Here is a 24,534-nt window from a genome sequence, read left to right on the forward strand (position 1 = left end):
GACCTCACTCTGAATCGCATTGGGAGCCTGGTTCATCTTTTAGAAGGGAACCTATGTTAGCTGCTACTCGAATGTTTGAGCCGTCAGAAACTTGGAAAAGAACTCATGACGAGCGTACAGTGCACTCTTCAAAGTAAATACGCTTGTTACCTGACATTTTCAGCTTCTGACTTGTGTTTTAGGTACAATCCCAGTTCTCCTGTCATTGACAAACTCCCAGACAGATCCGGAAGAGACTTCGTTGAATCAGCCTCAGAACGATCCGCTCGAAATGATCGACTCCACAGAAACGATGATCGACATTATCGACCATCTCAAAGCTTCGTGTCGGAGGCTAATGGAAGGTCCGGATACAATTCATATAGACCATCGTACGATAGAGATTCGACTTCATCGCAAATGCGAAAAAGATCCATTTCAGGATCTGTTATAAATGACGGGCAAAATGGTCGCTGTAGTTCTACCAGGTCGTCATCTCGGGATAGTCGTACCCGGTCGCGATCTTCCTCTCGAGAACGTTCTCAGTGTCGATCCAGTTCGAGGTCCCAACAGTCTATTCGTCCACGAATACATACGCGTACCAAACCACTCCCGCGATCCACCTCCTCATCCCGCTCACAGCGTGGGGTTGAATCGGGGGTCCGCCGGTCTAGTGTTCGTCGGTTGACTGGGACAACACAGACACCCCGACGTTCTTACTCACGCGCGGGGCCCTCACGTTCACGGTCCCGCTCGCGGTCGTATTCTGGCTTTCGCTCTCGCTCGCGTTCCCGCTCGCTTGATAATAAGTCTCGCCGACGTAGCTCGAGCCGGGGGAGGTCCCTCTCTCGCCATCACGGGCAGCCTACCCCAGACCGCGTGTCCGAACCGAAGAATGAAAGACGATCTTGGTCTCGTTCTTCCATTGCTTCTTCTCGTGCTTCGCCTCCTCCTCCACCTACCACGACCGCAGTAGAAAGCCGTGTTGATGCGCCAAAGCCTGCTTCTGATACGCAGATGATTGAACAACCGATCAAAGAGCCCGAGCCTGTTATTCAAGACCCTCCTTCACCTGAACCGGCGATCCCTGATGCACAAGTTCCCGTTTCAACGACCTCAGTAAGTATAAGTGACTCAACCAATGTATTACTGCTAATCCCCTTTCTTTTTTCAGGATAAAGATACCAAAGGAATTATCCAGGCCCCGATAAACGAGGTAGAGGACGGTACGCGACTCTTTGTTTCGGAGACTTCGTTTTAAACTAGTTTCTTTTACTCCAGGTCACAAAGAACCAGTCACAGACTCAAAATCGTTGGAATTCGCACGCATACCGCATCCTGTTCCCGAGGCGAAGGAGAGTTCCCCCGCGAAAGATGAAATTCTGCCAGTCGAGGTGGACGTTCACTCCCTCAAAGCCAGGCAACCACCCGTAGTAGATTTCACTGAGGATGATATACCCAGCATCTCTGAATCGTCGTCACTGCAAGAAGTCGTCAGGGCGTCAATAATGACAAGGCTTCTTCACTGCCCTCAAACACAAGAAGAACGTGTTGAACCTCTTATTCGTTCAAATCAGGCTCTCGTTCGTCCTCACATAAGCAGGACATCAACGACTCCTGAGCAACTTATTACGGAGATAAACAGTGGAGAGCGTTTGGCCCGGAGGGTGGAATCTTTCATGTCAACGAAGGATGCTCTCATCGAACACTTCCAACAGCAACAAGCCGCTCTTGCAGCCAAAGTCCAGCGACTTCAAGAAGAGTATCTCTCTCTTCACGAGCGCTGGTTATCACGCTGTCGTGTTCTTGATGCACAGAACAAACTTCTACCGGCAGAGTTGGAGCCCCCCTTACCATCCTCAAGTCGGACGACCCGTCGCACGGCTGCCACCTTGGGTGACGCTGTCCGTTCTGATTTCGAGATGGAGCAGATTATAGCGAGTCTCGGAAACGACGAAGCAACTGATCCCGCTCATCTGTCTCTGAAGAATCATGCCGTAATACCAGACATGATCTCAGTTCAACGTGGGTCGGTCGACTATGTCTACGACGACACGAATCTGCTGGTCGAGAATCCTTCGGAGTATTACCGTCCTCGCACGGGGATGGATGATTGGACACCGGAGGAAGAGCAGATTTTCCAAGACCGTTACGCCGCCCATCCCAAACAGTTTGGGATTATTGCGGATTATATTCCCAATAAAACGGCGGCGCAATGTGTTGCATATTATTATCTGCACAAGAAGCAGCACATCGACTTCCGCAAGGTCGTTTCCCAGTACGCGCCTAAACGGAGACGCCGGCGAACGGGAAAGCAGAAGGCCAACGCGCTCTTGACGGATATTAGGCAACATGACGCTGAAGTCAATGGTGATGCTGATGCACAGGAAACTACCGGAGGCCGTGGCCGAAGTAGAAGGGTTGCGGCTCGTAAGGTTCAGATTGAAGAGACGCCTACATCCACGCCGACACCAGAGCCTGAGCAAAAGGTACGACCTAAGCGACGTCGAACAGTTGCGGTGCGTTCTGGACTTTCTATAAATAATAATGAGGAGGAGGAGGGCACCGTGAGTGTTTCCCGTTTTTCCATTTGATTCATACATTGACCTGTGAATTGCAGGACCAGGAACGTAAACCCAAACGAACGAAACGGCAGCGCAAGGTCAAGTCGGCGGCGATTGTTGATGAATCTCAAGCGTCAATCGTTGAAATGAAGTTTATCGATCAAAGTGATCCTTCACAGCGTCGTAAGCCTCCTATTGCCGTTACTCAATGGTCCGATGACGATAAGAGTGCGTAGTGGTTACATGTTTCACCCAGCCATATGCCTGACCCCACGGTTGCAGAGCTTTTTCTGAAGCTGCTTGGCCAATATGGTGATGACTTCAAACGAATTGCAGCTTCAATGCCGAACAAGGTATTTTTGAATGTTAATTGATGCACAAAATGTCTAAATGCTGACGGTTCCTTTATAGACAACCGTACAAGTTTGTAATTTTTACAAAACTAACTGTGATGAGATGGGATTCAAGACAGTCGCCGCAAGTGCGCCTAAACGTTCACCAAGTCCGGCGTCTGGCGATGGTGGGGAGGGCATGTCATCAACTCGAGTTGATTCATCGGCTCCCATGGCATCCCTTACCTCGGACAATGTAGAAGGCGTACACCACGGAGATCAAGTTACGACAACCGTCCCGGATTATGTTCAGATGCAAACTTCGTCTTCATGGTCTACGTTTTCGTCAGCCAATAATAGCAGCGCAACCACACGACCATCGGATGCAAATACAACGAAAAGTCGTTCTCCTTCCCAGCTTCATGTGCATAATGCCTCTACTATACCCGTGGCTTCGATTTATCCTACTCCTCCAGCCGGCGTGCAATACCCGACTGGGACCCACCCATACGGCGCACCTTCTGGTTATTCTTATCCACCGTTCGGCGCGCCCTTTCCGTTCATGGCCGGTGCTCCTCCGCACTCCCCCTTCTCGCAACCTCCTCCTTCATACTTTTATCCCTCTTCGAGTTCGAGTTCATGATCACACGTATATTATATTATTCACATTTTTAGCATTCACGTTATAGACAATGATGGAGAACTTGCCTTAAATTTATTCTTAAAGGCTTATTGCATGTATTGGTATTCCATTTGGTACTTCTGCGGGATATATTGTAGAATGTCTTTACGATAAGGCCCATCCATAGCTCTCATCGGTACCGGCGAAATCTCATCGCCTGCCTTCGACCATTATTATGTGATACCCAAAGTTGGTTTTCACGAGAGAGGAGACGACGGGCTTGTCGACTGTTGACGGTGCTAAAGCGAAGGCTGCATCCTGGAACGGACCCACCTGGAATCGCGGGGTTGTTAGAAGTTAATGACATGCATCTGGGGTAGGCATCACGACTCTTTGTGCTGAGAAAGTCAAGACCCTGAAACCTGAGATTGCGGCTCCGGCCTTGTATCGCCTTTCTGATTTCTGAGAAACAGACGTGATAGATGGACAAGACGGTTCCTTTGTACGCAACAAAGGGAACCACTCTATCAAATGAACCCGTTTCTGGAACCAGAAGGAACAAAGGGAACAATTCCGGCGACGCGTCTCGCTTTCAGGTTCCCTTTTCCAAAGGACAAAAAGTCGCACCATCTTCGGTATCGCGCGTGAGACATGTGTGTACTCAAGCGAGCCAGTCCTTCCCGCTGAAATGAACTCGATGATAAATCGATCCAGTCCGCGAGACGGAAGGATAATCAAACGAGAGCCGGTTTCGACTGGTTCGAGTCATTCGATTGAAGATGATCGTTGTTCCCAGTAGATGAAGTACGAGAATAACTCACCATGCTCCCCCTTGTCATCCATCCCAAACTGCCGCCGGCTAGGAGGAGACCATGAGAAGTATCAAGATCGTGAACGGAAATATTTAGCTTACCTTTTGCTTTATCTTCAGAGTATTCTTGAGCGACTTTGTTGAAAGCGACGCCCTCCTGGAGGAGGTGTAAGTCACGAATAGATAGCCAAGTTTGGTACTGAACTTGTATTTTCGCAAGGGCCTCAGTGGCCTTGGAATACTTCTCACATAGAATGTGGCGTACATTGACAGCAGTAGCTGCCTTGAGAGCGCTCTTTCCCTGAGAAAATAACTGAATTCATGTCGTTCCAATGACTCAGGCTTGACAGGACGTACCTTGGGCTTCTCCTCTACTTCTTCCTTCGATTTCCCCTTCTTATCCTCTCCTTTCTTACTGCTGGATTTCTTTTCGCTAGTATTACTATTAGCTGCCTTCTTGGCCATGGTGGAGTTATCTAGCCTGAGCGAATCATCGTAGCGGAATTATCGATGGTGCACGTGTCCAGTGACGACGGCACCGAAAAGAGAAACCGAAAATCATTTTTTTGTGACGCGCTCATTCTATACCCAACACTCCCACCATGACCGACAAAATTACACGTATCGCCATTGTAGATGCTAATCGCTGTAAACCGAAGCGATGTGCTCAAGAATGTAAAAAGGTGCGCCGACCTTCGGAGGGGAGTAGTCGGTAGCTGACGGATTTTTGCAAAGTCATGTCCTGTCGTACGAATGGGTGTGTTCGTTGCGTAGCTACGAAGGATGGCTCTGATGGTCCCGGATCTCAGGAAAACTCTGTATCGAGGTCAAGCCAACCGACAAAATCGCATTTATCTCCGAATTTCTGTGTATCGGTTGCGGTATATGCGTCAAAAAGTGCGTGGAAGTCGTCTTTTCCGCATTAAATGCAACCTGATCTGTCTTAGATGTCCATTTGAAGCTATTACCATCATCAATCTGCCTACAAATCTCGAATCACAAGTAACACATCGATACACCGCAAATGCCTTCAAGCTGCATCGGTTGCCGACGCCACGGCCTGGACAGGTTTTGGGTCTCGTGGGGACGAATGGTATTGGAAAGAGTACGGCGTTGAAAATATTGGCAGGGAAACTAAAGCCCAACTTGGGGCGTTACGATGTGCGTTGCGATTTTTTGCCTATCAAGATTAATCGTTTTTGTGGTCAGGATCCATTCAAGACGAGGAATAGGATATCTGACAACTCGCGCTTTGCTTTCGGATGCGAACTTGGTCCAAAAGGTCGATTTTTCATTCAGAAACATTTTCGCAGTCTCGCCACAGTAAGACATGTGCATTTTTGGCGTGTCGTAATATTCCTGGTTCAAACATCTAGCGGGGAGGCCTGAAAACTCGAATGCAAAGCGCGAAGTGTTGTGGTCCTATCACTCGTCTGAATGGATGTGGACCTAAATGTATGGCTTACCCAAACCTACAGGACCCTCCCGACTGGCAAGAGATTCTCAAATACTTCCGTGGCTCCGAACTGCAAAATTATTTCACCAAGGTGCTGGAAGATAATCTGAAGGCCTTAATCAAGCCCCAATACGTCGACCATATCCCAAGAGCTATCAAAGGCAAGATGTCGGTTTCACAGATGTTGGATTCCAAGCTCGAGCTGGATAACAAACAGCTGATGTGCGATGAACTCGAGTTGAACCAGGTTCTGGAGAGAGAGGTGTCCCAACTTTCTGGTGGAGAACTACAGCGTTTTGCCATTGCGATGTCGTGTATACAGAAAGCTGATGTGTTCGTCCTCGACTTTCCATACTATATCGGAATACTGTTTGACACTTTCACAGATACATGTTCGACGAACCGTCCAGTTATCTCGATATCAAGCAGCGTCTCAGAGCCGCAGAAGTAATTCGGTCTTTGCTGACCCCAGATTGCTATGTTGTTGCTGTTGAGCACGATCTTTCTGTCTTGGATTATCTCTCCGACTTTATCTGCTGTTTGTATGGAAAACCGTCCATGTATGGTGTTGTAACCATGCCTTCATCAGTCCGAGAAGGTCTGTTTCATATTCTTATCAATTTCCACCAGTCCTAACCGCATATACACAGGAATCAACATCTTCTTGGACGGCTTCATCCCCACCGAAAACTTGCGGTTCCGAGAAGAGTCGCTTTCCTTCAAAATGGTTGAAACGGCGGAGGAAGTCATTGTCGAGAAGACTGCGCAGTACTCGTATCCTGCGATGACGAAGACCCTAGGCGGCTTCAAGCTTTCCGTCGAGGCTGGAAGTTTTACCGACTCGGAAATCATCGTCATGCTTGGCGAGAACGGTACCGGGAAGACCACCTTCATCCGCCTTCTTGCCGGGGACACGCCTGACGTCGAGACCGACAAGCAGAGTTTGTCGGTGTCTTTGAAACCCCAGACGATTTCTCCCAAGTTCCCTGGTACCGTCCGGATGCTGTTGTTGAAGCGGATTAAGCAGGCATTCATGCACCCTCAATTCCAAACTGATGTTCTCAAGCCTATGAACCTCGAGAACATCATGGATCAAGAAGTGAAGACGCTGTCTGGTGGTGAATTACAGCGTGTTGCCATCGTTCTTGCTTTGGGTGCGTTTTGTGTGCTACTGAATTGACGTTTTCTAAACAAGGTGACATAGGCGTGCCTAATGTCTCTCTGTACTTGCTCGATGAACCTAGCAGTTTCTTGGATTCCGAGCAGCGTATCATAGCAAGTAAAGTTATCAAACGGTGTGTCACGATTATAAACAGTTCCTACAGTCGTCTTACATCAGGATGCAGATTTGTTCTTCACGCCAAGAAGACAGCGTTTGTCATTGAGCACGATTTCATCATGGCCACCTATCTCGCGGATCGTGTCATCGTGTTCGAGGGCCAGCCTGCGGTGGCTGCGACTGCCACACCGTACGTCGATAGATTTGCAAACCTAATCAACCTTCTGACCTCCTCTTCTAGACCCCAGACTCTGCTGTCCGGCATGAACAGATTCTTGGCGTCTCTGGAGATTACTTTCCGTCGTGACCCCACCAATTACAGGCCTCGGGTGAACAAGCTTCACAGTGTGAAAGACCGCGAACAGAAGGGTGAGTTTTTACGTCCTTTCTTAAGCTTTCCTTCGGAATTCTTACGAAATCGATTAGCATCCGGAAATTACTTCTTCTTGGAGGATTAAAGGGAACCGGAGCTACATGTAGCGGCGCAGCTCAGAATACATTCGTAGCTTGACTGATCTCAGCACTTCATAAGGCAGTCGATCCTCCGGTATTTTGCTGGGTCCTTCGTGCTGATTACCGGGAGCTCAGTCTGGCAATGAAGGATTTGAGAATGAGATATGAGGATGAGATTAGAATGAGTGTATTCGATGATAGTGTAGGACAATTAGAGCTGAAAAGAAAAGAATGTGGTAGTCCTGTGAGTCGGGCCGGCAGCCGGGCTGCCTGCATCCTCCGTCCCGTCATGACCGTCTCTGAACTTCCCGATTTCCCTCCTACGGCTATCCGGAAATCTCTTTCTCCATCGCAGCTCGCGATACTGAACCAAACGATAGCCGCACGCCTCCAGGAAACGTTGGCCCTTCCTCCAGAAAAGCGCGACACCCAAGCATCTCGCCGATTTGTTGCATCGTTTGCTCAGGATACAGCGTTGCAGACCCTACAGCCGCTGATATGGGGGAATTCGAACGAGCTTTCTGCAACAGAAAAGTCGATACGGCATCGAGCACTCTTGCTAGCGGAGAAACTGGCCTCCGGGCTGGAGCTACAGACGCTGCTAGATCTTGCCATCATTTACTCAAAGTCTCGAACTCGATTGCGGAAGATATTCGAGCAGTCTACTCCTCCACTCCTCTCAGCTATCCGGGATGAGCTGGTCCCAGCATTTACGGCCATTCTAGGCGATTCTTCCACGGGCTTGTATGGGATCCGTAAATCGGTCTATTGCATAGTGTCGTTTTTGCGTGTCGCTCCGGAGGAGGTCGTCCGTTCGTTCTATCATTCCAATCAGTTTGTTCTTGCACTTGCCAGGTGCTATGATCAAGGCCTCACGGCGATGGCTCAGTCCTATGGTGGCCTTGCGGATGACAGAGGGCAGGGATTTGGATGACTGGGAGAGGATATTCATCGAGACCAAGGTGGATATCATAGACTCATTCCATATCAGTTCTTTCTTCGATGCTTCGTGACCTCTCAAGCGCGTCAGGAAGAGCGCTGGCGGCGGAATCCGAGCGAACGTTTGATATCATTTTTGCCTTGCTCGATGTCCGTCCATCGTCTGCGAACCCAACCACCCCCTTCCTCAACCAACCGCTCTTGGCCGATTATCAGCAGTCGTATGATCTTTCGAGAACTCTTTCGTCTGCTTTGCGGCATGCATCAGAGAAAGACGCGAGGCTGGACGTTCTTGAGAGCACTTTGAAGTCTCTTGAAGGAGAGGGGGAGAGGGGACCTGGGGTGCTCAAATTGATAATCCGCTCATCAGGGATCCCACCTGGTGTAGATAATCGGGGAAAGGGTAGTAGTGGAAAAGGGAAAGGAAAGGCGGTATCCCCTCCGGAAACAACACCCTCAGACCCAGATATCGATCTCAAAGTATCTCAAGTCCTGGATATTTTCCCGGACTATTCCCCCGACTACATCAGTGCTGTCCTCATGCATCCATCATACCCTTATCGCGGAAACCCTGAAAAACTTATTGAAGCCTTATTAGAAGGCACAGCTCCGTCTGAAGATAATGTTTATACTTCACAGACAAGCCAGCCAAGCGGGCCGTCTAACGAATTGGTATATACGAAGGATCGACAAAACGTGTTTGACAACGAAAAGATGGACCTGTCGCAACTGCAGATAGGAAAGAAGAGGTGAGACTGCTTTGTTGCTTTTTAGTCAGACAAGAAGCTAATCCATTTCTTTGTAACTTTTCAGGGAGGACGAAGCCGCCATTCTGAGAGACCGAACATTCATGGAACAGATGAAGGCCGACATTCTTCGTCGTGCTGAGGAAATATCTGATGAGGAGGAAGAGGATGACGGAACGACCGGTGCATTCGACGAAGAAGACCTTGAATCTACGGTGAAAGTAGGCGGTGATGGAGAGGAGAGTGATGATGATGATGCGGAGGGCATCGATGAAACCGAAGCAGCTCCCGCGAAGCAGTCGCTCCACACCATACTTGAACTGGCGTATATTCAAGATCCAAAGCAGTTCGATAGAGATGCAAATACCAGACGTAGTAAAGGACGTGCTGATCTGAAGGCGCAGACTGGTGGGTGCTTCTATCGACCGCTCCTTGTCGTTTTCTGATAACTTTCTAGGCTGGAGTGACGAGCAGATAGAAGGCTGGCGGATAATGCTGGAACGGAATGTATGTGACTTCAAATATATCTATGACGGGTCTCTGATATGTTACGCCCTTCCAGCCTAAGAAGGACAAAATCTTACAAAAGCACGAGTTCGCTGGAAATCAGCCTACGATTGGCCCTGTGCAAAGCAACCGTGGAGGTGGTCCATCTCGTGGGGCAGGTCGAGGCCGCGGGAGGGGACGAGGCCGTGGTGGTAGGGGCGGAGGCGGGGGCGAAGAGGGAGAGCAACAATCCCGAGATCGTGCTTGGAAAGACAAAAATAAAGCCAGTCGAGGAAACCACAACCGAAAGCGTGGTCACGATAAGAAAATGGCGCGCGGGGGAGGTCCGTCGTAGTCTTCACCATGTCGACAGATTGGTCCTTCAGTGTAATGCCACATAATAGCAGTCGCCAGAGACAGGATTCCGCTCTAAGAAGAACAAACATATGATGCCGAGATAAACTATCATTCAGACAGACAAAGCGGGCAGTTGTGTTTTAATTATTCGCTAAGGTTGGTATCCGACATGGAGGTAACGTTCGCTGTTGGGGATTGATACGCTGTGCTCTCTGAATGAGAAATTAGAGCAAGATCCTTCCAGTGGCTTTTCGATAGAAATGTTTCCAGCACAACTCCCGGCCCCGAGGCAGGGAAAGATAGTGCTTATCGATAGACGGTTAAAATCGTTAGCGACCGTAATGAGGACATCCACATATCATGGCGAGATTTTTTTCTAATGCTCAGGGATGCACTACTAGCACTCCTGTCCTCAACGGGACCGAAATAGTTTGCCGAATGGAAAACGTTCCCTCAGATACATTTCCGTCGGGGGAGAATCTATGACGGAAACGGTCACAGTGTATGGACACTTTTTTCAATGCTTCCTTCGTGCAGAAACTAGTACTTAGTATAATCATACAGTCCAGTTCTTCGCGGCTGTTCATCCATTTTGCCACTGGTCAAGATATCAGAAAATAAAAAGTTACTGTCACATTGATTGCGTGAGAATCATCCAAAAATGCGGTTCAGCGGCTCTGGAGAGCGTAGACTGAAAGTGGCCATTTTAGGATGATAAACACCCTACTGAGCCTAGGTTGATACTCACTACGAACATTCTGGAACCAGCTAATTATCATCCTATATTATACTGAAAGCTTTGATTGACCTTCATCCTGTCTTCCCTTCAGAGTGCATCGGTCCTGGGAGGATTAATTTAGCTTGCAGTGGGCGATACTTACTTCCGACAATGGCATCCTCGACTGCTGGAATGGATCTAGGGCTTCAGTAAGCAATCATGAAGGAGGTCCTAGTAGAGTGCACGAACGCTGTGTTGTGTCTTACTGAGGGTGTCGCAAAAATTGGAGGATCTCGCAGCAACGAATGCTTGAATTGGGTGGTGTTTCCCCCCCAGTCCTTTCCGAACCAGCGGAAGGAATTTTTTGGGAAGAAGCACGCCAACTCGAGATGAATCAATGTAGCTTAAGCAGGGAGACAGGGCAGGTTCAGTGCAAACCTAACCACTCGGCGCGGTCTCCGAATTGAGCGCTGTGCTGAAGAACGGATCCGGCCGAAACACATCCAAGTATGACATTGTATCATATATCTGCCGCCACTGGTAGAGCTGGCGTAGTGTGAAAATCTATCGTTCGCTCGATAAGTTAACCTTCCAGCCAGATAGAAGTATATACGCACCTTTTCTAGATTAATGTTCAACGTAGTAGTACAAAGGTAAGCATTGATCAGTGATCACAAACTCCGACTGAACCTGAACTTGTCGTTCTCATTTACGGTCCGGCGACGCCGGCTCTTCTACCCCGACAGATGTCAGCTTCAGGAATATCCAAGTACGTCCCATATTGCCCAAGTGCAACGGAAAAAACTAAACAGAAGAATTAGAAACACCATAGTTGCGACAGATGTAATGCTCCATTTGGCTGCAGTTGCACGTTCCATACCAAAGTCCGTTGAAGTCGGACAGACCTGTCAACCCTCATTTTTCTCGTAGCTGTCGTCAATTTCGCTGCTCAAAATATCAAGAAATGAAGCCACCAGTCATATCGAAGATGGGACTTGGTTCAAAGGTTAAGCGCTAGATTACAATCTCAAACTCCCACAAGCGGTTCGTTTACGGTCTGGCTGCGCCGGTGGATCGGTACCTATTTTTCATTACTTCTCACAATGAGCGGTCGAGGTCGATAGGAGCGGTTTGCCGCTATTTACCTTAACTATATAAGCAGAGATGGTCAGTGAATCAACCCAGTCTTCCTGTCATCATCTTTTACCTCGGACCTGAGACCTGAGACCTGAGTAACGGACTGCAGTGTTAGCTTCAGGGATATCCAAGTACGTTCCACTTTGCTCAGTGTGATAAAGAGGATTAACACAAGCGAATTAGAAACACCATGGACGCGGCAGATGCGATGTTCCACTTGGATGCAGTTGCTACGTTCCATACCAGAGCCTGTCTTCCCGCCTGAGGATCTAAACTCACACGTATCGGGTATTCTTCGTGCTACACGACCTCTCTTGGATACCGACCATGACTGGATATTCTCCAATATCGAGGTCCTGCAACAGCAAGGTCTCGGTATACGACACCTTACTAGACCGCATCGATGAAATCAAAACCAAGGTGCAAAGCCGTTGCGATGCAGTTCAGAAGTCATTGGCGGCATATACGTCAACGCTAGCACCCATCCGACAGTCTTCCCAGCGACGTTCTTCGATCTATATTTCGCGAGATACAAATCTCGCAGTGGCAGAACGCTGGCAAAGCAAAGCACAAAGATGAAGTGCTGGATTTTTCACAAGGTCCGTGGGTGCTCAGCCATGTATGCGGTGCTTGGAGGGATATCGTTATATCTTATCACCAACTCTGGTCGCATATTATACTTCACTTTCCGTATCATTCAATAGGCTCGCTCGGCGAGCGTCGGTTCCCGCCTCGTCACGGTTATACGATCGACGCACTAAAAGTCGTGATCCATCATTCGGAACGGTATCCTCTCGAAATAGAGTTTAATGTCGATCCTGGAGGCGATGAAGATATGGCCGTTGAAGCACTTTCCGTAATTGCCGAGGAGTCATATCGGTGGAGGACCTTGAAGCTCCATACATTCTTGAGATTGTTGGAGCGGTTGAAGGTGGTTCGCGGTAGGATTCCTTGTCTGGAATCCTTTACTTTGAACGCTTCAGATATAACACAAAGCGGAAGAGAGGACCTGTTGGAAAATACTCAACGTATCTTCGCTGAAGCCCCTCGCCTTCAAAAGGTGACTTTACGTGGCCCCTCCGGTGTCGGGGATCTCATGCTTCCTCTTCATATCACTCATCTGGCGACATATGCAAACAATGCCTGTAACCTTGGAGTTTATTGGTCTCTCGTAGAATGCCATCTCATGACACGTCCCAGAGACGATCAGGATATACGATCCCTTCCTCTTAACATTCACCTTCCCAATGTCCGGTGCCTTTTTGTGTCATCGCTGCGAATACTGGCACATCTGTGCCTACCTTCCTTGAATAATCTCACAGTCTATCATACCAACACACACATTGATGCAAACACCCGCGATGTCCAGATCGTGAACGATTTCATCCGACGCTCTCGATGTTCCCTTTCCAAGTTAGTCTTCCGTTCATCAAACATTGACGATCAGATCTTTATCCGAGAGTCACTCTTATTCATGGACACTTTGGTGTTCTTAGAAATAATGTTCCTTTGGATCGGGGCTACCTTCGATGCCCTTACTCCTGTTGGATTCCTCCCAAATTTGCAGCATCTACGGCTATTCTGTTACGATATACCTTCATCCCAAGATACCCTCATCGCAATGATCTCTTCGCATAGCCAAAATCTTCGTTCGGTCAAAATTTACTGTTGCGATCCTGAGGATGCGGATAACATCAGTCGACATATAGCACCACTACAGAAACCTGGACAACACTTTATTATTACACACGGACCACGCGACGAAACTTCTGGATTGCAGTTCGGAAAGTTCACTCATTCCGATTTAGATGCTCCGGTTGACCAGTGACTTTTTATTTACCGTCCTCCCTTATTCAGAGATCTCCAATTGTTGCAATCGACCTCCTAGTTAGCTGCGAGCACGGTGAGATTAATTGGGTATCTTAACGCCCGATAGCACCGCCCGTTTGGAGGCAGCGTGGCTCCAGTACTGAGTGGTCTTTGCAGAACTACAGCCGTTGACATCTACCATCCCACAGATTTCTTGTGTCCTTTGTTCCTCTCTTAATTCAGATAGAAAAAATATACTTATTTGTGTAAGGAACGTTAAACTTGACAACGGGGAGAAGAGAGTGAGATTTGTTCGCATCAGGGCGTTCCTGGCTTTTAAATAGTGAGTCTCATACCGAATGAACAGATAAGTTGAAGAACGATAACTCGTACTTCAGGCCCATATGTCAACAATCCAGCTCTTCGTTTCTCGGTCTCTCTTGAATCACCATCTCCCTAATCAGACCTAAAAAACCCTGCCCCTTTGTCATTTATCCGCCCCCGCTCACTTCCTCGAGGAAGGACCGCAGCACTGTCCACTCAGATTCTTCACGGGCTTCGAGTGTAGCTAGAGAATCAGAATCGGCAATGCCTTCTCAGGATACGCCTACTGATGCATCAAGGGGGGCAGGGGGCACGTTTTGGAAGAGGCGGTGGTCCTGAGAACGTGAAGTCAGATTCGCTCCGTTGGACGGTATGTCGGCCTCATTTCTCGGATTTATTACAATTGAGTGTTCCTACAGAGAGCTATGGTTTAAGTGGGCAATGGTATCCGGCATGTGGGAGGCACCAGAGTGGTCTTCAAATGGATACACGGACGCCATACTATGACCGTCGTCTTATAGTTGAGTGTCGTTGGAAGTGTTTTAACGGTCACGTCTACTTGTAGAGTACTCATGCTGAAGAATGGGAAGCCTGCAATGCATAATAGGACATCTAAGTATGATATTGGTTCAATATATATCTATCTGCCGCTCGGGCTGGAAATTCATGGTTTGCTCGATAAGTTAATCTTCCCACAAGATGGAACAATATACCTAAGTCACTGCAGCGTGTCAGATCGAGTTGACTGACCAATTGGATTTTTATCAGGCCGATCTACAGCGCTCAGTTTGAATCTTCAGATAATTTGCGTACACTGTATGTGGTTATATAGAATGTTATTTTACTTGTCTTAGAGTTGGTCCTACGTATTATTGGCTGTCCAATAGATATCGATGTCTGCTTCATCCTCCGTCTTCCTGCTCCTTCGCCATTCCCTCAAAAATCCATAGATAGAGGAGGTACATCCAGGACAGTCTAATCAGTCAAAAAATTTGCCAAACTGCTTTTTTATGATGGCAAGGCTGGCACTAGGTTCGGAGTGTTCACGCGAGTAGTAAGCGGAAACTAGGAGTTGTTACTAGTAGAGTCATCGGGAGCGTCCGCTTCGGGGTCCGAGGCTTTTTATGGATACCTATACAACGAGTCCATTATCCACCATTCACCCCATCGATGTACTATGTGCTCACTGTATTCCGTTCCCGCGTGAAACCCTCGATTCCTATAATAAAAACGTTCTTGAATTTCTCGTTACGGTTGTACTAGGTGCTATATCGTAGTCTGGCCGTGGTCCGGTTCAGGACCGTGTGGACCCGGTCCGAACCCGAACCGAACCTGCAGGTCCAGGTCCGGTTCAGGTTCAGGTCCAGCACAGCCACCTGGGTCCAGGTTCGAGGTTCGACCTGTTTGAAAATTCTGAACCCGGTTCGGACCCGGTCCGAACCTCGTGAACCTCGAAAAATTCAGGTAAAGTTCAGGTCAAGCTTTCAGAAGTTATATCATGCTAAATTGCTGATTGCTATCTAATACATAGAACTGAGATTTATTTTGCCATTCCAGGATCTTCTGTGCCTTCAGAATGCATGTTTTCATATGCAGGTCGCACAGACTCTGACCCTCGCTGTCGCAACTTTGATGCAGAGAAGTTTGGCACTGTTGGGATAGCAATCCCGAGTTAGTGCTAGAATGCACTCGAAGCTTCGGCATGACTAAGCAGCATGAACATTTAACCGCAATAGTAGACACATATAGTAATCCGTAGTAAATTCTAGAAGTAGTACAACTTGTATTTAAGTACGATGCCTCTCCCTCGAGAGGCTAATTTAACTCTCTCTCTCACATACTCTCCTCTGTACTTCCAACAGGTTATGGGCCCCGGCCCTAACTGAACTACTTACACTGTTACCCACTTCGCACTTTTGTACATTACGTACACATACAGAACCACATGGAAAGCCAGTCCGTTTACAGAATTGACCCCCTTAAGGGCCCGGAAAATTACCCGACGTGGAAGATCAAGATGATCGACATCCTAACCGATTTAGGTCTAATTGATTATGCAGACGGAAGCACTCCGGCCCCGGCAGAAGCGGCACTGGTGGCAGATTGGAAGAAGAGCGATAGGAAGGCTCTTTCGACAATAAGGTTGCGGGTTTCGGATGGCCCGCTGGTGTATATTGCTGGTTCGAAGACTTCGGAAGAAGCATGGAATGCTCTAAAAGACATGTATGAGTCCAGGGGACCCATGGGAATTGTCCTTGTTAGAAGGAGATTCTTTAGAGCTCAGTGTGAAGAAGGGGGAAACATAGAGGAACATATTAGGACTATGAGGTCCTATCAAGAGGAGCTGGCATCCCTCAAGCAGAAAGTTGAGGAGGAGGACTTCTCTATTACACTGCTTACATCACTCCCGGAATCATGGAATTCATTCATTTCATCAGTAGACACTGCTGATTTGAAAGATTCCTACAAATTGATCTCCCGAATTCTCCAGGAAGACATCCGATTACGAGAAAAGACTTCTGATCCAACCACAACACTTGCAGCACATGGCAAGAAGTCTAACTCAAAAATCACATGTTACGGATGTGGAGAAGCCGGGCACATCAGGGCAAACTGCCCAAATGGAAAGAAGAATTCTGGAAAGTCATGGAAGGGGAAAGGGAAGGGCCAGACCCAGGCACATGTTGCCAAATCGGATTCAGATGAAGAAGATTACGCATTTTGCACTACAGACACTGCACTTGTTACGCTTGCAGGGTCATCATGGCTGGGGGACTCAGGAACAACTAAACATATAGTCAAGAACAGATTGCATTTTTCTGACTATGTTGAGACCCCAGGACATGAAGTTATTGGTGTAGGAAAGTCAAAAGGCTTGGGAAGAGGAACAGTAAAGATTAAAATGGTTGAAGGGGACAAGACTACTTCAGTTACACTGAAGGATTGTATTCACTGTCCCGAGGCACCATTCAATCTTATTTCGCTAGGGCGCATCACGGATGCCGGGTTTGAACTCAAATTCAAAGGATCCCGGATGGATATTATCTCACTGCATGACAAGACAATTGGTCATGGAGATAAGATTTTGAAGCTGTATAGCCTTGACATCATTGTGCCAGAAATAACTCAAGCCCACGCAATTAAACCAGCCCGATCATGGCAGAAGTGGCACCGAGTGATGGGCCACTTAAATATAGGATCGGTAAAGAGATTATTCAGAAAGAAGATGGTCAAGGGTATGGATGTGGATGAGTCAGCTGAGCCCCAGAAGGATTGCAAAGCCTGCATAAAGGCCAAGCACCATGTTGAGCCATTTCCGCAAGAAGCTCAAAGGGAATACACAAGAATAGGTGAAATGACATTTTCAGACCTATGGGGGCCAGCCCGAACTCACGGTATCCATGGAGAAAGATATTACATAAGCTTCACAGATGGCAAATCCCGGAGGACAATATTGTATTTTCTCAAGTCAAAAGAAGGTACGGAGATCCAAAAGAAAATCCAGCAGTACCAGAAATACATCAAAGTCCACAAAGGGGAGGACCTGAAGTTTATGAGGATTGATAATGGGAAGGAATACCTCCATGGCAATAGCATTCAGTTGGAACTGACTGCCACATATTCCCCACCCCAAAACGGAATTGCGGAGAGAGTCAATCAGACCCTCATGGAGCATGCGCGTGCCATGCTAGAAGAACATCACTTGCCGAAATCCCTATGGCCCGAGGCCGTGGCATATGCCACGTACCTGAAGAACCAATCACTGACTAAGGCCATCAAAAATGATCTAACCCCCGAAGAAGTGTTTTGGGGCATGAAACCAGACATTTCAACACTCCAGGAGTTCGGAGCAAAGTGCTGGGTGTTGCAGCAAGATAACAAAAGGTCAAAACTCGACCCGAAATCAAGGGAATTCATTTTTACAGGTCTTACAGATGAATCTAGGGCCTGGAGATATTATAATTCTCAGACCAGACAGATTCAGACCTCAAGAAATGTTATATTCCTTGATGACAACACTAAAGAGCCTACAGACAATGACTATATTGTATCCCACCCTTTGTCGCTCGAGGGGGAGTTAGGGAACAATGTCGAGCAGACTCCAGGTGGAAATGATGACATTTCCGATGATTCCACAGCTGCCGAAATTGCCGAATCAAAAGGGGAAATGCCCCTTGATGCCCCGGCAACCAAATCAAAGCTTCCCATTTGGCATGGGAAGGTGATCGAGCCACATACCAAATCGGTCCAGATCGCATCAATCAATCAACCAAGTTACCGGTTGCTCCATAATCCAGCTGCAAGAGGCACGAAACTGCCGGAATTGCAGCACGAAATGACACAGGAACCTTTGGAAACTGCAAATATAGCAGCAGACTATGCATGTCTGGGGGAGACTGCAGATAACCTCAGTGATGAGCCATTAAGCCTTGAAGAAGCTAAAACAAGGCCAGATTGGCATCATTGGAAGAAAGCAATGGATGAAGAATATAATCTATTGACTTCTCTGGGTACATGACAGTTAGAGGAATTACCCCAAGACAGGTCACTTGTAAATTGCAAGTGGACTTATAGATTAAAAAGGGATGGTGATGGAAAAATCACCAGATACAAGGCCAGACTCGTTGCGAAAGGATTTTCGCAGGTTCCCGGCATTGATTTCTTCGAGACATATGCACCCGTTGTCAGGTTGGACACATTCCGCCTACTTATGGCCATTGCCGCACAAAGAAACCTGATTATACATGGAATGGATGTCGTTGGAGCTTACTTAAATGGAAAGCTCAATGAATCCATTTACATGGCTCAACCGCCAGAATATTCTATGGAAGCGGCAAAGCGGCACACCTCAAATTGACATTGTATGGACTCAAGCAATCTGGCCGAGTTTGGAACAAAAAATTAAATGCTACATTTTTGGGACTTGGATACACGAGATTGATCAGTGATCAATGTGTATACATCAGACAAGCGAAATCAGGCCCTATAATTATAGCTGTGCATGTAGATGACATGACATTGCTTGCCCAGGATGATGAAACCATGTCTAACATGAAAGAAGAACTTAAGAAGAAGTTAAATGTTACAGACATGGGGGAGATTCAACATATATTGGGCATGAAGATAGACAGGAATTGGGAGAAGGGCACTATTACCTTATCCCAGAAGGCATATATTCTCAAGGTACTCGAGAGAATGGGCATGAAAGACTGTAAACCGGTCAAAATGCCTATGGACCCGAATGTACGGCTAGAGAAAATCCCCGAAGGTGACCCCCGAGGCACTGACACAGCCACCAGACAGTATTACCACACTGGTGTCGGATCTCTGATGTATGCGGCAAATGGATCCTGGCCTGATATTGCACATGCTGTCACGGAATTAAGCAAATATGTGCAGAATCCGGCTGCTGAGCATGTCACAGCCCTCAAACGAGTTTTCCATTACTTGAAGGGAACTCTAGACTTAGGAATTACATATGGAGGGACTACAGATAAACTGATACCCTATTCAGATTCAGACTGGGGAGAAGACAGAACAGATAGAAGATCAACATCTGGTTATGTCTGTACCTATGCAGGAGGAGCTGTTACTTGGAGTTCAAAGAAACAGCCCACCGTAGCCCTATCCACTATGGAAGCAGAGTATATGGCCCTCGCGCACACAACTAGAGAAGTAATATGGTTGCGAGCGCTTCTAACCGAATTAGGGTTGCCACCTGATGGTGCAACTACTATTATGGTCGACAATCAATCAGCGATCAAATTCGCTGAGAACCCAATATTCCATGTGCGATCAAAACACATTGATATCCATCATCATTTTGTTCGCGAGCGCATGGCTTCAAATGAAGTCAAAGTTCAGCACTGCGCCTCAGAGGAGAACTTAGCAGATATATTCACTAAAGGACTACCAAGACCATTACATGAATATTTATCTGCAGGTATTCTAGGTACTCAGAATTGAGGGGGAGTGTTGGGATAGCAATCCCGAGTTAGTGCTAGAATGCACTCGAAGCTTCGGCATGACTAAGCAGCATGAATATTTAACCGCAATAGTAGACACATATAGTAATCCATAGTAAATTCTAGAAGTAGTACAACTTGTATTTAAGTACAATGCCTCTCCCTCGAGAGGCTAATTAATTCTCTCTCTCACATACTCTCCTCTGTACTTCCAACATGAACCAAGACCTAAGAAGAAGAACAACGAGCATACTAGGAGTCTCGATGCGTGCAGAAGATGGAATGCCGGGGTCTGCCCATCGGCAGAGGGAAAGTGTAGATACAGGCATGTGTGCTTGGGTTGCAAAGGAGGACACCTTGTCTCCGCTTGCCCCAGCAGGGCCTAAGAGGAAGAAGGAGGTCTTGGAAGGGAGGGGGAGATTTGAGAGGGGTGGTAAGGGAGATGATTGGGAGGATGGAGGTACAGGCTTTGCGCCGAAGTATAAAAGAGGTTTTGTTTTCTCAGGGTTGGATACTGGAAAAAGCCGAACCGCCGGTTGCATGGAATTTGAACTACCAGTGCTGCGACCTCCAGCGAAGGAATACGAAAATGTGGAGGCAGTCAAAACAATTGAAGATTACCCACATCTGTTTAAAGTCACTACACCAATCAAAGTCGACATCCTGGAGAAATACCTTGAAACGCATCCAAATCAAGACTTTGTGCGTTCAGTCATCACCTCGCTTAGAGAGGGTTTCTGGCCCTAGGCCGATATGCAATCAGCGGCAGAGTTCCCACTAACTTGGGACAACTCGAGGATGAGTCCACGGTCTGCAATGGAACAGGAGTTCATCAGCAGGTACCGGGATGAAGAAATCGCTGCCGGCCATTTCTCAGAACCCTTCGGCCCAGATTTGCTCCCAGGAATGTACAGCACCCCAGTTCACGCAGTCCCTAAACCTTGCTCAGATGACCTGCGCATGGTATCCAACATGTCTGCTGGTTCTTATGCGCCTAATCGAATGATTCATCACTCGGACATAGCAGGATTGCGCCTCAACAACCTTCATATGTTGTTCTCAGCCATATTGCGGTACAGGCGAAAGTCTCCAGACAATGCTCAAAAGGTCCTCGTCGCTTTCAAATCGGACGTGTCGAAGGCCTACAGGCTTTGCCCGATGCACCCTCTGTGGCAACTCAAACAGGTTGTGATGACAGGGTACCTCACCAGCGAGCAGAAAGCTGCAGGGGAGGTTGAAACCTTGGTCAGGACTGTAGACTGCAACAACAATTTCGGGGGAAGAGGATCTTACCAGGTCTGGTACAGTGTCAATGGGCTTGTTACATGGATAGCGATCAACATTGAAAACATCAAGGATCTGGGTTGTTATGTGGATGACGACTTTGGGTTTGACGAGTGGGGCAAGTTGGAGTATTATAAACCTTACGATGCCTTCTACTCCTCCAATCAAACGAAGCTACTCAAGCTGTGGGACCAGCTAGGAGTGCCTCACAGCAAGCCAAAGCAGCTTTTCGGCCTGCAACTCATTGTTATTGGGTTCGATGTCGACCCAAACGCAATGATGGCTACTATGCCTGAAGACTCAAAATCTGAACTTATCATGGCTCTCCGATACTTCGCCTCCTCAAACCGCCGTAGTCTGCAGAAGTACCAACAGATTGCAGGATGGTCAAACTGGTCTTTCAACGTCTTTCCCCTTCTGAAGCCAGGGCTGTGCAATGTATATGTGAAAATGAAGGGGAAGACAAACCCATTCATGGGGATCGCACTCAGCAATGCCATGAAGAACGACCTTAAGTGGCTTGCAGACCATATCGAGAAGTCGAGTGGGATTTGCTGCTTTGATTCCATTGACTGGGACCCAATTTCGGACGTGACGGTGACTCTGCTGTGCGATGTGTCCCTTGACGGTATGGGATTCTGGGTCCCAAGAATAGCCTGTGGTTTTGTTTGCCCTACACCTGACTTGCCTGATGGAGATGAGATCATCTTCTTCTTCGAAGCCTTATGTGTCTGTGCTGCGATTCATTGGGTCGCAAACACACTGTCTCCTGAACTCAGGAAGCATGTGACGGTCCTTACAGACAACTCCAACACGGTCGACATATTCAGCTCTCTGAAAGCATCTCCCATGTACAATCCTATCCTGAAGTCCACCGTTGATGTGATGATCAGTCACAGCATCGATTTGTGCGTGCTCCACATCCCAGGCTCTGAGAACGATGTCGCGGACGCTTTGTCGCATTCACAGTTCTCTAGGGCGAGGAATATTGTGCCCAATCTCTTGATCTTGCCATTCACACCCCCTCACGACGTGCTGGGGGCATCCAAATGTTAATAGACGTCACTCCAGGGTCCAGACAAAAGGCTCATGAACCTTGGACCCTGGAGAAGCTCTACCACGAGCAGTGCCTGGCTCTGGGCTTGGCGATTGACACATCAACTCTTGGACCTTATAATTCTGCCCTAAACTCTTACATCACGTTCTGCAAAATCCACAAATTCCCTGTGAAGCCCACTGAAGATACCATGAGCTACTACATCATCTTCATGGCTGCCCATATCAAACCAGACTCAGTCGGATCTTACCTCTCTGGAATCTGCAACCAACTAGAACCTTTCTTCCCCGACGTTCATGAAATAAGGAACTCGCACATGGTCAGTCAAACTCTCAAAGGTTGTAAGAGGCTGAAGGGATCTGAAGTCAAGTGCAAGTCCCCTCTGTCACGCGATAACATACGCTATGCAATCAAAAAACTCGGACCGTCGTCTGATTACGATGACTGCCTTTTCCTAGCACTACTTGTCACTGGATTCAATGGCCTGTTACGCCTTGCAGAGCTGAGTATGCCGGACACAAAGAAGTCGCGAAATTGGAGGAAGATCATCCACAGAACAACCATCGAATGGTTACCTGAAGGCTATGCTTTCTTCCTACCCGCTCACAAGGCTGACACTGCCTTCGAGGGCAACAAAGTCATCATCCCCACCGACGAGGACCCTTCCTTCGATCCCCTTTCTGTATTTCGACGGTACCTCGCCCGAAGGGACACTCAACACCTGGTGCACCCTGCGCTGTGGGTGACTGCTGCCGGCTCTGTCCCCACCCGCTCTTGGTTCATGAGAAGGCTATGGCAGATCTTTCCCAGTTCGAAGATCGCTGGACAATCCATGCGAGCAGGTGGTGCCACGGATCTCGCTGCACAAGGTGTATTGCCATACCTCATACAAGCATGTGGCCGTTGGTCCTCCAAGTAGTCTGGCCGGGGTCCGGTTCGGTCCAGGTTCAGGCATATTTGCCTGAACCTCGAACCTGGACCTCGAGGTTCACCTGCCACCCCCCCAAACCTCAAACCTGAACCTGAGGTGCAGGTCCAAAAGGTTCGGTCCAGGTTCGGTCCGGGTTCGAACCGGGTTCAGCAAAAAAAATTTATTACATGCTGTAGACTGTGATATTCATACATGTGATACATGATTACTCTATGACCAAGTTTCCATCATCAAAGCATGGCCCGATTTCCATCTGTGCTTCGTTCTGTGCACTGATACGTCCATCCCAATAAGCTTCCTTCATGGTGCCGAACTTCTCTGCATCAAAGTTGCGACAGCGAGGGTCAGAGTCTGTGCGACCTGCATATGAAAACATGCATTCTGAAGGCACAGAAGATCCTGGAATGGCAAAATAAATCTCAGTTCTATGTATTAGATAGCAATCAGCAATTTAGCACGATATAACTTCTGAAAGCTTGACCTGAACTTTACCTGAATTTTTCGAGGTTCACGAGGTTCGGACCAGGTCCGAACCGGGTTCAGAATTTTCAAACAGGTCGAACCTCGAACCTGGACCCAGGTGGCTGTGCTGGACCTGAACCTGAACCAGACCTGGACCTGCAGGTTCGGTTCAGGTTCGGACCGGGTCCACACGGTCCTGAACCAGACCATGGCCAGACTACCTCCAAGGCATTCAAAATATACATTCGCAAGAACCCAGTCATCCTGCAAGCAATGATCAACATGCGAGCACCCCCCTCCTAGCCTGCACCGCACACATTCCCAATGCACTTACAGTACTATTACCCAATAGCGCTCATACATGCGGTGCCTGGGATTTCCAATTTGACTTGTGCCCAGGAGGCAGTTTTTTCGGTAAACTTGGACGATCGGTCGGACACTCGTTGACCAATTAGGTATTGTTTTACCTTGCTTGTCAAGGTCTCTCTAGGTCTAAAATCTTCGCTTACACAAGCCATGGTCTTCCTGTGATATGACATCATTCTCCACACGTAATCAAAATCCTTGTTGTTGACAATTTCACCCTTTCCATCATGCATCGAATGTCTTTTCACAACGGATATCAAATCGCCAACATATTAAATCCTCTAGATCTACCAGTAATGGAAAGACTGGACATAGCTACTGCCCTCAAAAACCTTAATGATATTTGTGCTTATCTTCCATCTGCATTAGAAAGACAAACTCAGTATATCATCTATATCTTTTGCGCTTTATTGCCACTTCCAACATTGGCAGATCTACTTGAAAACCTCAAATCTT

The 24,534-nt window shown here is 47.8% G+C and overlaps 5 protein-coding genes across 5 annotated transcripts; 4 read left to right on the plus strand and 1 right to left on the minus strand.

Annotated features, from left to right (window-relative positions):
- Positions 1 to 1,487: 1,487 nt before the first annotated feature.
- EV420DRAFT_1622040 (uncharacterized protein) lies at positions 1,488 to 2,779 on the plus strand (the record flags this gene model as incomplete). The annotated part of the gene is made up of 2 exons (XM_060475766.1): positions 1,488 to 2,546; positions 2,600 to 2,779. The coding sequence occupies 2 exons, from the start codon at positions 1,488 to 1,490 to the stop codon at positions 2,777 to 2,779; spliced, it is 1,239 nt and encodes a 412-aa protein (XP_060327040.1).
- Positions 2,780 to 3,612: 833 nt separating this feature from the next.
- Positions 3,613 to 4,991, minus strand: EV420DRAFT_762643 (uncharacterized protein). The gene is made up of 5 exons (XM_060483381.1): positions 4,666 to 4,991; positions 4,514 to 4,609; positions 4,411 to 4,465; positions 4,319 to 4,356; positions 3,613 to 3,830 (listed from the first exon to the last, which is right to left on the minus strand). Exons 1-5 carry the CDS (start codon positions 4,771 to 4,773, stop codon positions 3,708 to 3,710), a joined length of 420 nt encoding a protein of 139 aa, XP_060327041.1. The 5' UTR covers positions 4,774 to 4,991; the 3' UTR covers positions 3,613 to 3,707.
- A 735-nt stretch (positions 4,992 to 5,726) lies between these two features.
- Positions 5,727 to 7,742, plus strand: EV420DRAFT_1563843 (P-loop containing nucleoside triphosphate hydrolase protein). The gene is made up of 7 exons (XM_060473954.1): positions 5,727 to 6,097; positions 6,151 to 6,362; positions 6,415 to 6,918; positions 6,969 to 7,059; positions 7,111 to 7,233; positions 7,285 to 7,412; positions 7,470 to 7,742. Exons 1-7 carry the CDS (start codon positions 5,766 to 5,768, stop codon positions 7,499 to 7,501), a joined length of 1,422 nt encoding a protein of 473 aa, XP_060327042.1. The 5' UTR covers positions 5,727 to 5,765; the 3' UTR covers positions 7,502 to 7,742.
- A 43-nt stretch (positions 7,743 to 7,785) lies between these two features.
- EV420DRAFT_1622043 (uncharacterized protein) lies at positions 7,786 to 10,022 on the plus strand (the record flags this gene model as incomplete). The annotated part of the gene is given in 6 exon segments (XM_060475767.1): positions 7,786 to 8,392; positions 8,412 to 8,486; positions 8,527 to 9,184; positions 9,249 to 9,589; positions 9,639 to 9,688; positions 9,744 to 10,022. The coding sequence occupies 6 exon segments, from the start codon at positions 7,786 to 7,788 to the stop codon at positions 10,020 to 10,022; spliced, it is 2,010 nt and encodes a 669-aa protein (XP_060327043.1).
- Positions 10,023 to 12,206: 2,184 nt separating this feature from the next.
- EV420DRAFT_1646745 (uncharacterized protein) lies at positions 12,207 to 13,707 on the plus strand (the record flags this gene model as incomplete). The annotated part of the gene is made up of 2 exons (XM_060477951.1): positions 12,207 to 12,299; positions 12,358 to 13,707. 2 exons carry the CDS (start codon positions 12,207 to 12,209, stop codon positions 13,705 to 13,707), a joined length of 1,443 nt encoding a protein of 480 aa, XP_060327044.1.
- Positions 13,708 to 24,534: the final 10,827 nt, after the last annotated feature.

Source organism: Desarmillaria tabescens, assembly GCF_030435595.1.
Source record: "Desarmillaria tabescens strain CCBAS 213 chromosome Unknown EV420scaffold_37, whole genome shotgun sequence".
In the NCBI taxonomy this organism is placed as follows: domain Eukaryota; kingdom Fungi; phylum Basidiomycota; class Agaricomycetes; order Agaricales; family Physalacriaceae; genus Desarmillaria; species Desarmillaria tabescens.

Bases quoted from the DNA above. Each gene is read 5' to 3' on its own strand.
- EV420DRAFT_762643 (XM_060483381.1), bottom strand. From the start codon at position 4,773: ATGGCCAAGAAGGCAGCTAATAGTAATACTAGCGAAAAGAAATCCAGC. The intron at 4,466-4,513 runs GTTCAGTACCAA...CACCTCCTCCAG, and splicing joins AGGCCCTTGCGAAAATACAA to GAGGGCGTCGCTTTCAACAA. The intron at 4,357-4,410 runs GTAAGCTAAATA...GTCTCCTCCTAG, and splicing joins CTCTGAAGATAAAGCAAAAG to CCGGCGGCAGTTTGGGATGG.
- EV420DRAFT_1563843 (XM_060473954.1), top strand. From the start codon at position 5,766: ATGGCTTACCCAAACCTACAGGACCCTCCCGACTGGCAAGAGATTCTC. The intron at 6,363-6,414 runs GTCTGTTTCATA...GCATATACACAG, and splicing joins GCCTTCATCAGTCCGAGAAG to GAATCAACATCTTCTTGGAC. The intron at 6,919-6,968 runs GTGCGTTTTGTG...AAGGTGACATAG, and splicing joins TGCCATCGTTCTTGCTTTGG to GCGTGCCTAATGTCTCTCTG.